The sequence below is a fragment of the Stylophora pistillata genome, chromosome 8 (assembly GCF_964205215.1).
Source record: "Stylophora pistillata chromosome 8, jaStyPist1.2, whole genome shotgun sequence".
Lineage (NCBI taxonomy): Eukaryota > Metazoa > Cnidaria > Anthozoa > Scleractinia > Pocilloporidae > Stylophora > Stylophora pistillata.
In genome coordinates this window covers 10,609,047-10,623,926 of record NC_142526.1, presented here as the reverse complement: position 1 = coordinate 10,623,926, position 14,880 = coordinate 10,609,047, and the positions used below count along the sequence as shown (strand labels likewise).

The following is a 14,880-nucleotide window of genomic DNA, read 5'->3' as shown; positions in this document are numbered from 1 at the left end:
TTGTTTCTCAGATGTGAATCATGTATGGGGTCATTGGAGCAAACTGTCTAAAGTCACGTTCTTCATAGGCACGCACCTATTAAGAAAAAATGGGTGCGCGGCAATCAGCTTCCTTGGATAACACCTCAAATCCAACGTGAAATTGCTCTTCGAAACAGGCTTTTCAAAAGGTACAGAAAAAACCCAAAGGACAATACATGGACTGCTTATAAGCAACAGCGTAATAAAGTAACTTCACTAAAGCGCAAAGGAATAAATAATTTTTGTTACGACACGGCATCGAGAGCGAAACATCCTGGTGAATTTTGGAAGAAAATGAAGCCTCTTCTTCCTAATTCTGGCATAAATAATCTAAGTAACATAACTCTTGTTGAGAACGGTGTGGTCACGACGGAACCCGAGGCAGGTGGTGGAAATATTTAAGAGCTATTTCGCCAATGTAGTTTCAACAAATCACCGTGAAAATGACTTCAACGATCATCCAAGTGTAAATTTAATCGCTAGCAAAATGCTGCTAGATCAGTTTGTCTTCCAGCCTGTGAGCTGCGGCTATGTTCGTCAAATCTTAGACAATCTAAATCCCCGGAAGGCTGTTGGCGTAGATGGAATTTCACCGCGTCTCTTAAGGCTCGCTGCTCCCATCCTAACGGAGGAGATAACACAGCTGATCAACTATCTGATTAGGAACCAATCATGGCCAACCGAATGGAATAGTGGGAATTTGACACCGGTATTTAAAAAAGAAGAGGATACACGCAAAGAAAATTATCGTCCTGTTTCCATTCTTAAATTTCTATTTCTAAAGTGTTTAAATTTCTAAAAGCTATTTCTAAAGAGTACGAGAAGGTTATGTTTGACCAGCTTTCTCCGAATCTATCTGGGTTCTTGAAGAAACACTCTTGTTTCACCGCAGTCTTGAAGATGACTGAGAACTGGAGCCGAAGCCTTGACAAAAGGGAGGCAGTTATAGCCGTGGCAGTGGACCTGTCCAAATCATTTGATTCTATTAACAATAACCTCCTATTGGCTAAATTAAAAGCGTATGGCTCCTCTCCGTCTGCATTAAACTTGATTTCTTCCTATTTGTTGGGGCGAAGACAGCGAGTTAAGTTGTCCAGTGTTTGCTCCAGCTACTCAGAAGTAATGGTTGGCGTTCCCCAAGGGTCCCTCTTTGGACCGCTGCTGTTTAACATTCAGTATAAATGACTTGAACCACGCCATACCGGATGTATCTCTGAGGTTATACGCCGACGACACAACTATGTATGCTTCAGACGTCTCGCCCGCGGTTCTCGAATCTGTAGTAAATAATGGTCTTGAGCGGTTATCATCGTGGTTTCGAGAGAATCATCTGGTGATCAACAACACAAAGACGCAAGCAGTGCCCATTGGTCCCTGTAAGTACAGTTATGACCTGGCCATACATAGCTCTGTCATTGAGACACTGCCATCTATCAAAATACTTGGCGTCGAACTTGATAGCATGCCTCCCTTTTGTCAAGGCATTTCCCTATCTTTCAAGGATCACATTGCTAAACAGCTTCAAAAGGTATACGCTAAAAGTGGCGCACTTAGGAGAATCAGGCGTTTTGTCCCTGGCAATGTTTGTTAAGGCTCTATAAAACTTTCATTCTCCCTCATTTTTAATACTGTTGCCCCCTCTTTCTTGGACTGGGGAAAGTGCAAGCGAATCGGCTAGAAGATGCCAACTATTATATTCTTAGATCACTGCTAGGTTATCGCAAGTCTACCCTTTATGATGAATTGCTGCGAATCTTGAATATGGAAACGTTAGACCAGAGAAGGAAACAACAATCCCTTATTCTGTTATATAAATGTTCGCATAACGACGGTCCCAAATATATCAGAGGTTTTTTCAGTTTTAGGGAAACTATACACAATCTGAGAGGAACCGGCATTAATTTGTGCGCACCTAAATTTAATTTAAATTTTATGAAAAAATCTTTCACTTATTTGTGTGCGCAGCTGTGGAATGGATTACCTGCAAGTGTAAAACTGGCCAATAATATCAACCTTTTTAAGAAGCTATTGAGAACATTGAAACTTTAGCTGCTTCTCCATTTTATACTTATATTTAAGTGACTCTCAATTTCATTGTGCAAACTTAATTTTTAATCTTAATTTTAAATTATTTAAGGTACTGCTTCACCATTTTATACCTGTATTTAAGCGACTGAATTTTACTGTACAAACTTAAATTTTAATCTTGTTAGTTATTTCAATTTCTAATCAATTAGGTTTGGACAGTATGTATTAGGTTTTTTAGATTCTTGATCTTAGAGGCACGTACGTATTTTGAACGAGCTCTATGAGCTCCTTGACGCTAAGTGGGTAAACAAAGTATTGATTGATTGATTGATTGGTGTTAACTTGTGAGTGTCGTTACATGCCTGCTGCATGCAAATTATAAAGAAAATCTAATGACTAGACTTTATACAAAGAAACAAAACCGATGTTAACTGCCTATTTTTAAATCTATTCATGTCGCCATGGCAACGGCACATACCTCAGCTTAACTATCGAAAAAACAGTTTGTGTTGTTAACTTAGTTGCTGCCAATTTTGACGACCGAGAGATCAAGGGTTTTAGAGAAAATGGTGAAAGAAATAAAGGTATCAAAAACTGCGTTCAGCCACCTTAAGGATGAATTCCTGTTTGTGCCCTTGAACAAATTTTTAAAATACATTTTGCTTGTTCCCTCCCCCAACATTTCCCTTCGAAAAGGGTCACTAAGTTTAGTAAGGGGTAGTTTATTATTGGTCACGACTTCTCTTGCCGGCCAAAATTCCGCAACCGAGCCCCTCACGAGGACGCGTCGTAAAATGTCATGAAACTTCCTTCGACACCCAGCGCGAAGAAACAACAAAATTGATTCCACATCTCTTTTCATATTGTATCCTTTATTTGGTTGTTGGCAAAAGATATTTATCTCCACAGAGGAGCAGGATAACATCCTACCGTTCTCTTGATATTGCAAAACTGCGCTCATTAAAATTGCTTCATTCAAGAATAATTGATTTTTACATTCTATAGTAAGTATCTGTCTCGCACTAGTTATTCAAGCAACTGAAGCACTCTTAGTTTACGGGAAATAAAAATTAAATGACACCTGTCGGGTCTGTTTTATCTTGAAATCACACGTGCGAGGATTGGAACCTGAGAAATCTTTCACAGATATGCATGTACTGTTGTGCTATAGTGACAACCCAACTATTACATTCCTCGAGTAAAACTAAACGAGCTTTGTTTGTCACAAAGGATAAAACGGGCCCGAAATTAATTCCGGATGTGCTCGGGACTGAGAGTTATAAATTACAGTATTAGGCGCAAAATGGTATCGCGCGTATTAATCGACCTGAAAGACTACGATAAAAATGAAGTTCTCTTTGCCAATAAAATAACTCAAGCTGGATTTCTGTACAGACCTAACCTCTCGAAAGCACCAATTTCCACACTATATACAAATGAAAGTATTAACTAACAACGATTATTAACGTCTTGGCTCCGAAAATTGTAGCAAATTCACCAGCGTGACGATCGACTTGGTCAGAAATGGGTGCCGTGCGTAAATTTCGATTATCTGAGTCACACTGTTCAACTGACACACTAGAAACAAAAGTGTCAGGTTTTTTCAACAGACCAAGTATGGCATCAACGATCATCGTAAGCCAGGCGCTAAGCTGCTTAGGAAGCTGCCCTCAGAGCCTTCCGTTGGTGAAACTGACCAGTAGGTCCAGTAGCTTGTGATAGGTAGATGATATCTTTCTACTGTTTACATCACATCTACAAAGAACTCACAAGGATTACCCATTGCCATTCTAAAACTGTTCCTACTAGCTGAAATGTTCTCGGGTACCTGATCAAGAGGCCGGGGCATCATAGCAATACCCGGCATAGGGGGACCTCCTGGCATGGGAACTCCCGCAGGGGGAAGTCCTTGCACGAGCTGAGCTGATCCTTCTACGCTTCGAGCCTCACGCTCCTTGCTCTTGCCTTTGCTGCTACTGCTCTTCTCACTACTGCTTCCACCACTACTCCGATGGTCCCCATCAGCGCGGTCACCTCCTCCTCCGCTCTTCCGGGAGCTGCCACTAGCACTGTGGGGACTTTGGCTGCCACTGTGCGCGCTATAGAACGACTGAGCGTACCCAGGTGTCTGCGTGTCCACTATGGCTTGAGGAGGAGGAGGAGGGGGGCCTGGGTAAGAAGGCATTTGATGATATCCGTAACTTGGCGGACCCGCAATCCACGAGATGGCTTGATGTGTAGGGAGGGGTCCCAGAGTGTCTTGGTCGCCGTCTCCCTCATGTTCGTTAATCGTAAGAGCCGCCATATCTATTAAAAAAAGAAAAAAAAAAAAAAAACAGTGCAAATTATTGGAATAGTGGAATTTGGTCACAAACCAAACACTCACAAACCAAATTCCAGTGGAAATGTAGTCTGAGCCAGGATCTAAGTAAGCCGTCACGGGCAAAATCACCGTCACAAGAAAACTGGCACGCACCAGATCCGGCGTTTGCGGTTTTCATGGAAACGGCTTTGAAGCGTTTCGCATTTCTCGTTGCGCTCCCGTGTATTTCGCGAACGGCATTTTTGCATGCTACTTATGACGCTCGTCTCCCCTCACTGAAGGCTCGGCACAGATTTGGAATTACCAATGCCGGAACAAAGTAAAACCCGAGGTTCAAAAACAATATTTTCATCTCCACGTTAAACAAGCCTTATCTTTGTCCTGCACTAGCGGTAAGAAGAGGAAAGCATCTTTCTCTACGCCTTGTTATTACTAAGTATTTGAGCATTCACTGGCAACAAAGCTAAAGGTAAATTAGCAATTGCTGATCCAAAGTAATAACATTTACAAAAAGCCAAAGGGGAGCTGACCAGCTCCCCAACCCCTCTGATAAACTACACGAGGAGGCAGGAGAAACAAAGACTTACTTCCACAAAGATCGCCAAAAACATAATAACACTGCTCTGAGAACGTAATCTTGTTAACCGTGTGTCGAATAAAACCAGCCTGATAAACAAACAAATGCAGACAAAATTTAGGCGTAAATAAACAACAGCAAGGAACAACTTGATCCGACTCCATACACACAAGCCCAAAACGACACTCACCTTCAAAAGATTGCAAGCATACTTTCTTGCTTCACGTCTGTCTTGAAAACCCTCTACATGCGAGTATAGCCAGTCTACTACATCAGATCCTATGACACAAAGGAAAATAGCACTGTTTAACACAAACATTTCTCAGAGTCCCAGTACTATGCTATTGGTGCGACAACGCTGACTGGAAACAGCTTTAAAAAATATACCCACTGCCAAACCTCAATGCCTTCATCAAAAGAGTGCCTTCCCGCAGCATCTCACTCCCAATGCTTTTGGGGTTTAAAGGGTTCCTGCCATCTCCCCACTGTAAACCACAAAACCCAACCCCCCCCCAACCCCTTCTGCTTCAGCATGTGAAAAAATTATGAACATTACGGTTACACAAATAGCATTGACCCTTAATAATCTAACATCAGCCTGCTGAGCGAGTGATTGATATTCTCAATACTGTTCTCTATACATTTCCTTAGGTGTTGACATGGAGAATTCACTTAACAATCAAGAGCTTTTTTCAGTTGGTGATCATTTCCTTTATTTTCATAACCTTAGACTGTGATTCAAAGGTGATACAGTTTGGAGAATTCAAATTGCCAGTCACTCTTAGGAGTTAAGAGAAACTGTTTTGCACACTTACCTATAAATGCACTAGGGATGGTTATCTTGAGCCACATTCTGTCCCTAATATCAAGGCCAGAGTCTGGAGCTGCCATTGTTTTAACTATAGAGGTCATGTCTGAGTTCACTGAGAGTCCCTCTCCCTCTTGAAGTTCAGTATATCCTATAACAGGAGGTGAAAAGAAGAGCTAAATAAAGTCAACTGCACTCCAATGACACCTTATGGACTAAACTTTAACTTACAAGGTCCACAATCACCCTCTCATTGTTACTCATTGATTACCTATGTTTTAATTTGTTGTTTTAAACTCAAGGAGAAAATTGTTCCCTTTTATTGTCTACCTATAACCCTTTCACTCCCAGATCTTTATTTTTTGTAATTCTCTCTACAGTCTGCCATACAATCCTTATGATGTTAGTTTAGAGAATTTGGTTTGAGATCAACATATTAACTCCTTATTGATATTTTTCTTTATTCTCATCACTTGTCTGCTTGATACTGGATAGATATTGTGGGGAAAAATTTTGTTGCTATCGCTCATGGGAGTTGGAGGAAATGAGAAAGTAGGTAAGTGTCCCACATAGCAACTCACTGTCTGATTCTGGTAGAGAACTTGTCATAGAGGAGCTGGTTGATGTCATTGTTGTGATCGACTGACTGTTTGGTTGTTTTCCATATTGAGTAGTTGGTCCAAACTCTGGAATAAGTAATTGCAACTAATTTTAAAAGGAGAACACTTTGAAAGCATAATAATATCCAATACAACAAGTTAAATAAATGACCTTTGAAAAGAACGCTGATGTTTACTTACGAGTCATTGCCGTGGTGTGTTGTACCCAGGCTGATGTATCTATTGGTCGCACAGGTTCACCTGGACATGAAAGTTTTAAATTACAATTACAACCATGAACACAAAATTTATCCAAGTTATGTGTCAGGCCACCCTCTGGTAGAATCCAGATGCCACAGGCATCTAACATTAATTTTGCCTTAGGGCAACTCATATAACTTTGCTGTTGAGAAAGATCTAGAGAACTGGACACCCTTGATTTATGTTAATGTACTGACTGGCTTTAGGCACTCTGTGATTTATGTAAGAAAGAGCATTTGGTTACCAATGTATGGCAAACTCTCTATAAATCCCAGAGCCATTTTTAAAATTCTTTCAAACCATTAAGACTAAAAATAACTTTACAGATATCTTTGACACAAAATCAGTCTTGTGGATCCTAAGAAAATGAAAGTGATTGAAAAGGAAACTACTGTATTGACAGACTTCAATTTTTGAAACTAACCAAAATAAATGACAACTTGTACTGCATGAGCACAAATCATCGCACTATGAAGTATCAGTGGTCTTGACACTGATAAATGTTTAATGCAAAAACCAAAGATGATGAAGCACTAATGATGAATGACTATTCAAGGGAAGGATGAATGTTAGCCATGTTATAAACTCAAATTAAGATAATTATACTTACTAGGAGGTAATGTGAAGTATCCTTTAGGTGTAGGATCCCAGCACTTGGCAACAGTCAAAGTTATGGGACTGAAATTGATACTCACACAATTATACATATGCCCTTCGAGACAGAATATTATTAATAATTTAATTACAGTAATATGTAGTCTTGATATGTTTATAATTACTTTCATTTATACATTTGTCTGATACCACCAACATAGAATTGATTAAATCAGGGTTATTTATAGTTGAAAGCAACGGAAGTGGTGCAAGTGAAAAGTCACTGACTTCTTGCCTTTGTTAGCCAGTTGCTTTGTTCGAAATGTCACAGCATAGTTTATTGGTTTTAAAGCCTTTCCAAGACAGCCAACATCAAGCAAAAAGTCCATGTGATAAGCTTGTACAACAGCAACTTTTGTGGCATTAAAAAAGAAACATCTGGTACAGATGGAAATTATGACTTATTTTTCATATGAACACATTGCAAAGATGATTAACACTTAGCAAATACCTCAAATGGCATGTTATTTTAATCCTGAATTAAGAATTGAAATTGTTTTGATTAAGAACTACTAGAAAATAAAAAAAAGGGTTATTCTTACCCAGGTTTATGGACCATTTCCCTCAAAACCCGCACTGCATCATCATTGCTCATATTTTCAAAATTTACATCATTGACCTATCAAAGATGAAAACCAGAATAGGCCCAGGAAGTTTTGCAAAGTGATTAAATTCGATGAAGGTTATATTAGGATAAAAGGACCAAAAGAATTGGAGGGCTATGATTCAGATTATGAGATATACTTCACATACTTGCAAAAGCATATCTCCAGGCTCTATTCTTCCATCCAAATCCACTGCACCACTGTTGAAGAAAAAAAAGAAGTTAAAATTACTTTCCTGTACGATTCTAAGTTGTTATCAGTTTTTTTAATGTACTATTTCAAATACCAAAATATGGAACACATTCTTTTGATTATTCTTGTAAAGTTGCTTAAAAGACATGATTTTTTCTTTTCCCTGAAAGCAAAGAATTTGTTCAAAGTTTTCAGTGTGAGGTAATTTTGTTCAATTAACACTCACCCTTTCATGATAGAACCAACATAAATTCCTCCATCTCCTCTTTTGTTACTTTGACCCACAATACTTATTCCTAGAAAATTTACCTTTTCTGAAAAAGAAAAACACAATGGCATCTTAAGATTTTTGCCTTTTGACTTCAAACAAACAAAGTGAATTTAAAAAAGAAAAGTAATCAAAAGGAGCAGCATGTCCCTTTTGGATGTCTTACCCATATTTAGTGTGACTGTTATGATGTTGAGTGACATGGTGGATTCTGTTATGGTACTAAATGATGAACACTGTCAAGAAAATGAAAACAGTTCATAAAATATAAAGACTGAAAATTAGAGAAAAGACGCAAAGGTATGCTTGCTTAATTTGATAAAGTTATGGCAATTTAAATATTTTTAGTAATCATAAGGCTTAGCCATGCAAGTATAAGAGTTAAAATATTTAATAGAATTCTTCACATTTCAGTTATAATGTACTGTATTTGTCCTACTACAGTCTGTCAAGTGCTAATTGAATTCCAAAAATTGTTACACAGGCAAAAGCAAACAGGAAATTCATCATGAGTGGACCCTAAGAGTTGGTTAACTCCTTGATAACTTAATGGGGAACTTGAACTTTTCAGTCATCTTTATGGCCAACATAAATAAATCATTCTCAGCACTGCGATAATTGCTTTCATTTTTGACACTGGGAGGAAAACCTCTCAGAACACAGAGGAAAAGGTTTAGATAATCACCCTTTGCACTCTTGGCATCCTTGGTCGTCTTCTTCGCCTTCTATGTCTTCCTCTAAGAAGTTGAGAACCTTCAGTAGTACTGGAGAACCTCGAAACACTGCAAACACATTTTCATTGGTCAATTCCTTTTTATTCTATTTACCCACATGACACTGTCAACATTAACCCCTGCAACTTTTCCTTGTAATATTCGTACTTGAGAATACTCAAACTTAACAGGTAGAAGTTGTTATCTTGATCTGACACCAAATTCTTGTAACTACTTCAGAAGGAAATGTCTAGCAGCTAGAGGGGAGAATTAACAATCAGGCTCCGGTTGTTCAAAGGGCGGATAATGCTATCCAATGGATAAATCGCTATCCAGCGGATAAGTGTTACCAAAACGTACTGTGCTATCCACTGGATAGAGATTTATCCAATGTATAGCGTTATCCATCCTTTGAACAAGCGGGGCCAGGTCTTGGGAGTTAAAGTATGCATGTCTAGATTCCTCTGGAGAACTCGGAATGTTTTCTTTGCCCCCTGCATATGAAAAGACCAATAACCAACTCTCTCTAAGAAACTGCTATCATATTTTGTACTCACCTGCTTTGATCATCTGAAGAATCCATATAGCTTGTTGATTCAATATCACTACTCATCATGGATGCACTCTCATACCGATCACCTTCGTGTCTTCCTCCTTGCCTATGTCGCCCATGTACCACTGAAACACAAATACATTTCCCACAACAAAAGATTAGATTATCAGCTCAATATTTTTTGCCCTTAATTAATAGTTGATGAAGTCAAAGCCCAAATCAACTACTGTATAGAGAAATCAAGAGCAAATGAACTTAACTGTTTAAGGGTAAATCTACTAGTCCTAAAATGCTAAATAAAAACACTTGAATTTTCTGTTATAGATGGTAGTAAGAGATTGCAGAAGACGTGAACATATGGTAAGAACATCAGTGGCACATGAGGCGCAAATTTTTTGTTCTTACCACAAATTACTAAACAGACACATGTTTAGTAATGTTCTTACTCTATTACTAAACAGACACATGGCAACGTGGAATCTAATTAGATGGAATAGATAGCAGTCAGCATAGCCAATCAGATTGTAGCATTTGTGATGGAACATTAATAGACTCGTACTCATACAGAAGCTAGTGGGAAACGAAAGAAGGCAATGAGAGGGCACAAAACACAAACAGCAGTGCAGAGGGAAAAATTTGAAAATAGAGAAAAAATTTTAATTACCTTCATTTCTGTTGATATGTTTTTCCCTCCGCCTTGACCCTCTTCTGGAACTAACCACGGAATCTGCTTCAGAGTCAAAATCACCTGCTGTTGAGTGCCCTCCATGGGGACTAAAGGTAAATATCACAAAAATTATAAAAGAAGGATCTTAAAATAGTTATCTTAGGAGAGGGAAAACAAAACATTTGGGTCTACATTATAATTTAAACTCCTGTCAGCTCTGATTTTGCAGTCTGGTGCTTCCCAACTGAGCTACAAACGAATAAAATGGGTAAGGTTCTAAAGAAACTGTGGTGCTGCACCAGTGTGGGGTATTACAAGTTTTGAATTAATATTCAGATGATAATAGTGAAAAGATAAAGATAACTTTAACTTACTGGAAAGAAGGTGGTCTGGAGTCTCCAATACCAACTGTTCTGGGCATTGGAGGGTGCATGTCAGATGATGCTGATATGACTGACTGCTGATCATCTCTGCCTGTGTCTGACACACTACTTGTGTCCGACGTGACAAGCTGCAACAACAATTGATGACTACTGATCAGGCTCCGCTTGTTCGAAGGGTGGATAACTCTATCCACTGGATAAATCGCTATCCAATGGAAAGTGCAGTACATTTTGGAAACACTTATCCACCTGATAGCAATTTATCCACTGGATAGTGTTATCCGTTCTTTGAACAACTGGGGCCAGATTGGCAGTAAAGTATTCTCAGTTGAGTTTTGATGCTGGAAATTGTTAATCTTGTTCAATACTGTGTTGAATTCACAAGTATACTTTATTTATCACCATTTCTACTGACTTGTACTCAATATTCAGTAATTTCATTTTTCTCATAATCCAGTCCATATAATCCTTTTGCATATGACTATGTATTTGTCACAATTTCACGCTCATTAGTTTGTGCTCCCTTCTTCAGTGCGATAAGTTCTAAAGTAGGAACCAACTTGACACCCAAATTAGTTTATATATTCTCCACATATTTCCTATGGAACTGACAAGAAGAATTTATTTACCAATCAAGATCTTTTTTGGTTGATGATCATTTTCTTTAATCTTGTGATCTTAATGCATGATTCAGGGGTGATTTGGAAGGAGAAATTAGATGCTAGGTACTGTAGGTGGGGGTTCAAAGGTTAGTAGGCAGAACAGAATGATATCAAAAAAGTACCGAAGGATTAACAATGCATGTTTGAGCAAGACTACTATTTTGATAAGAGCTGACAAAAATCAGTGTTTTAACACTGAATGAAAATTGCATAAAAGAAAAAATTGACAACATAGTTACTGGAGCACTGCCCTCTCTTCATCTCTCCATCAACTACACAAAGTTTAATTGTCCTTAATATCACCAATCCTATTACCCACCAATTATAGCAAAGTTTCTTCATTCTTGTATGTGATTTGCCTCTTAATTCTTGAATTTTCAAACTTTTTCCAATACTTAATTACATTGCCAAAAATGTCAGAAATTAGAATTCTATGGAGAAGTCTTCACTCACAAAAGCCTAAATCTGACAGCAGATGAACTAATTAGATTTTTAGTCAGTGATTTCTTTTGCTCCAGGATACGAATGTAATCCTTACACACAGCACATTCTTTGCAAATAGAGACGGATTTTATTCTATTAACAATATACCTCCCGGGGACGAATACAAAATTTAGGTTCTTTCAATTGTACACGAACCATGCACACATTTCAAAACAAGAAAATGTCCATGGCGTGATTTCCTTTATGACAAATCAGAAGGAAAATATTAGAACGATTCCTCTGAGGCAGACTTCAGCAATTAACATTCTCATTTAAGGCTTGCCTTGTCAGTTTAAGAGCTTTTATTATTGTCACAAGAAAGTAATTAAATCACTTGGTGAACAATACAGAGGCAGTAGGATATTCTGCGCTTGTTCAAAATATTATCATCGATCATTCAGTGGTTTGCTTTTCCATGATTAAAAGCCACCACACAAATTGGATTTATCAACAAAGCAAAGGGTAAAGCTCCTTAACAAAGAACTAAAACCATGAGGATTATGAAACAAAGCTTAACGTTTTAAAAGTAGGAGAAAAGCATTACTGAAAATCTTTCACTTTCCTTCTTGTAATATTATTATCCAGAAATTTAACGAACTTATGATGAGGTCTCCTTGGAACCATCAATTATATTTTTGCTAACAACAAGCAATAAAGGATAAAAAAACAGAAATAAGTATTTTTGATACCTTAGACTCAAAATATCTGCTCAAATAGAAATCATAAGGGAACACCTAACTAGTACGTGAAGAAAGACTTTTTTCCCTCTCAGGCCACCATCATTTGATCAAAAAAATGTAATTGTTTAAATCTCTCAAAAGGATGCTAATGAGGTATGCCAACAAGGCCATTAGCACTTCCATCTATGAGTGAAATACCTGGACTACATGACAAAGCAGAACTGTCGGTCAACCCAACAAAACCAGCTGGAAAATTTTCATCATGATATGCTACACAAAAAAAGAGTCATATCCAACAGAAAAGAACAAACCTTGAGTATTTATAGGGTGTCTAAAATACTAAAATATCAATCTCTGCTGTGAATTGACTAATCCATGCTTAATCCTGCCATTCCATGTGATATGAGCGTGAATTGCGAGTTTTCAATACTGGTAATGAGTAGTTACCAAAACATCTGTCTTAAATGTATTTTACTTGGTATCACATCACTCATGCTGTTATCAGTCAATCGCTGGGTGGCCAGTCATTCACGAATCCGTACGAAAACCAAAAAAAAACATTTTGGCGATAAAAATTATGAACAAACGAGAAAGGAAATGCTATTTGGCGCGTTCATTCCACTGCTTGGCCTTTTCATCTTACAGCACAGTAATAACGAAATCGATCTCGAAATGAGTCATACGATTAAAACCACAGAAGTTTAACTATAATGGATTTATATCAAAAAGAGTGCATCTGAGAAAAAGGGAGGGAGAATCAACAACAACTGAAAGAGGAAAATTTCTCGAGAAAGAGAAGATTTGAAGAGTATCAAAGTAAAGACAAAAAATATTTAAGTTGATAGATGGTTTTCTAATTGCAAATCTTGTAACAGCACTTCTCTTTAAATATCGCAGAGCATCTTAAGCATTGGTTTAAAACTTAACTTGAGTAAATTACTTTGCTTTCTTTTGCCAAACAGAAGAATGTAAATTACCGGCTTCTGTTTGCGTAGGACAAGTGAAGGTTGTAACGCGATCGAACAAAAAATCGTTCGCAGAGCTACATGGCAAAAGAGCATACTTTTTACGTATAAGGAACAGTTACTAGTTCTTCCGTATAAATCTAGATTAAATCTTGGTTTTGAACAATTGACTCAGTAGGAACTCAGTGTGACATAAATTAAAGATGAGGTTTCGTACAATCAAGAAAACCTGATTATTGAGAGACAATCGACAAGCCAATATCTTTCTGGAGATAAAATACGACTAGCGACATTTCTGATTTGAATGTTGTAGTGCGGCGATTTCCACCAAAAAGAAAAAAAACTTAAAAGAAAGGGTGACAAATCCAGGACGAAATGTGTTTATATTGAGGGCTAACTCTTTGTCGTTCGATAGCGTTCCAAATAATGGCCGTAAAACAAGATCATACCAAGAAGTGTATAAACACAACGTTAGGCGCCAGACGGATATGCGTCCTCAAACCAAGCTGCCAAGGATGGAAATGCAAGGGAAAACGAGAAAAAAAGTTTCCCCGGGTAAAATAAGGGTTAAAAAAGGCAATCGCCTGCTATGCACGATCACGATCAAGTTACAGTCCAAGATAAGTGTTCCCTGCTACGAAAATATATCAACAAACCAGATCTTTTGGCTGGCTTCGTTCGGTAGTCCATTTGGAGGTTATGTTTTTTTTAAAAAATTCCATGACAGACAGCTTACCCAAGCAACGACCCTTCCATTAAAGCAAGGCAAATTCATCTCTTCATCGCTTATCTCCTCTTTGACCACACTGCAATAAGAATTAGAAATTATCAACTGAAGATATCGGTTACAGGCAAGCGCGCTATCAAGAGTTTAGCTGGAATGCATAAAATCTGCGCGAAGAAGCGACAAAAAGACTTCGCCTTAGGTTGCTGGAAATAGAAGAAAATTGTTTGAACAAGCGGTAGGTATACAAAAGCGATAGACACAAGAGTCTTTAATCACAGCGCTACTGTAAGCTTACACCTTATGCGCTGGGTATGAGAAGCCGGGAATATTTGACAGCAATATTCTGGAGCTCGTAGCATTCGAATGGATTCCTGTGTTTTTTCAAAACAAACGCAATTCAGAATACGCTATACAAATATAAACCCTTTTAAAAATCAAAGGTGTTTCGCTCGGGAAATGACTTTGGGGCGAGAAAGACAACGTAAACACTGCAAAGAAAGAAATCTACATACAGCGTACAGGAGGTACACATCAACTCACCCGAAATCATCATCCATACTTTTGAAAAAGAACTTGTAACTCGGCCGATTGAGAACATTTTTAAAATCTGAAAGAGTTACTTCTGAGGGACTTTTAGGCAGCTTCACTAGGTACGGCGTATCTTCATCGTCGATGTGGTAAATAACCTTAGTTTCGTCCATTTTGATCAAT

At 38.1% G+C, this 14,880-nt stretch overlaps 1 protein-coding gene across 4 annotated transcripts; it reads right to left on the bottom strand.

Annotated features, from left to right (window-relative positions):
- Positions 1–2,902: 2,902 nt before the first annotated feature.
- On the bottom strand, positions 2,903–14,870 carry LOC111332432 (segment polarity protein dishevelled homolog DVL-3). 4 transcript variants are annotated; one of them, XM_088729844.1, is made up of 17 exons: positions 14,710–14,870; positions 14,179–14,248; positions 10,644–10,780; positions 10,267–10,376; positions 9,607–9,727; positions 9,022–9,118; positions 8,503–8,572; positions 8,295–8,382; positions 8,025–8,076; positions 7,814–7,890; positions 7,228–7,295; positions 6,558–6,623; positions 6,339–6,443; positions 5,765–5,914; positions 5,140–5,228; positions 4,960–5,038; positions 2,903–4,356 (listed from the first exon to the last, which is right to left on the bottom strand). In XM_088729844.1, the coding sequence occupies exons 1-17, from the start codon at positions 14,868–14,870 to the stop codon at positions 3,794–3,796; spliced, it is 2,103 nt and encodes a 700-aa protein (XP_088585970.1). In that variant the 3' UTR covers positions 2,903–3,793. The 4 variants fall into 4 exon arrangements, with proteins under 4 accessions (XP_088585970.1, XP_088585971.1, XP_088585972.1 ...); XM_088729845.1 differs by having other exon boundaries at positions 5,765–5,908; XM_088729846.1 differs by having other exon boundaries at positions 6,558–6,617.
- Between the last annotated feature and the right edge of the window lie 10 nt (positions 14,871–14,880).

Bases quoted from the DNA above. Each gene is read 5' to 3' on its own strand.
- LOC111332432 (XM_088729844.1), bottom strand. From the start codon at position 14,870: ATGGACGAAACTAAGGTTATTTACCACATCGACGATGAAGATACGCCG. The intron at 7,891-8,024 runs GTATGTGAAGTA...CATCTTTGATAG, and splicing joins CTGGAGATATGCTTTTGCAA to GTCAATGATGTAAATTTTGA. The intron at 6,624-7,227 runs GTAAGTATAATT...TAAAACTTTCAT, and splicing joins ATACTTCACATTACCTCCTA to GTCCAGGTGAACCTGTGCGA.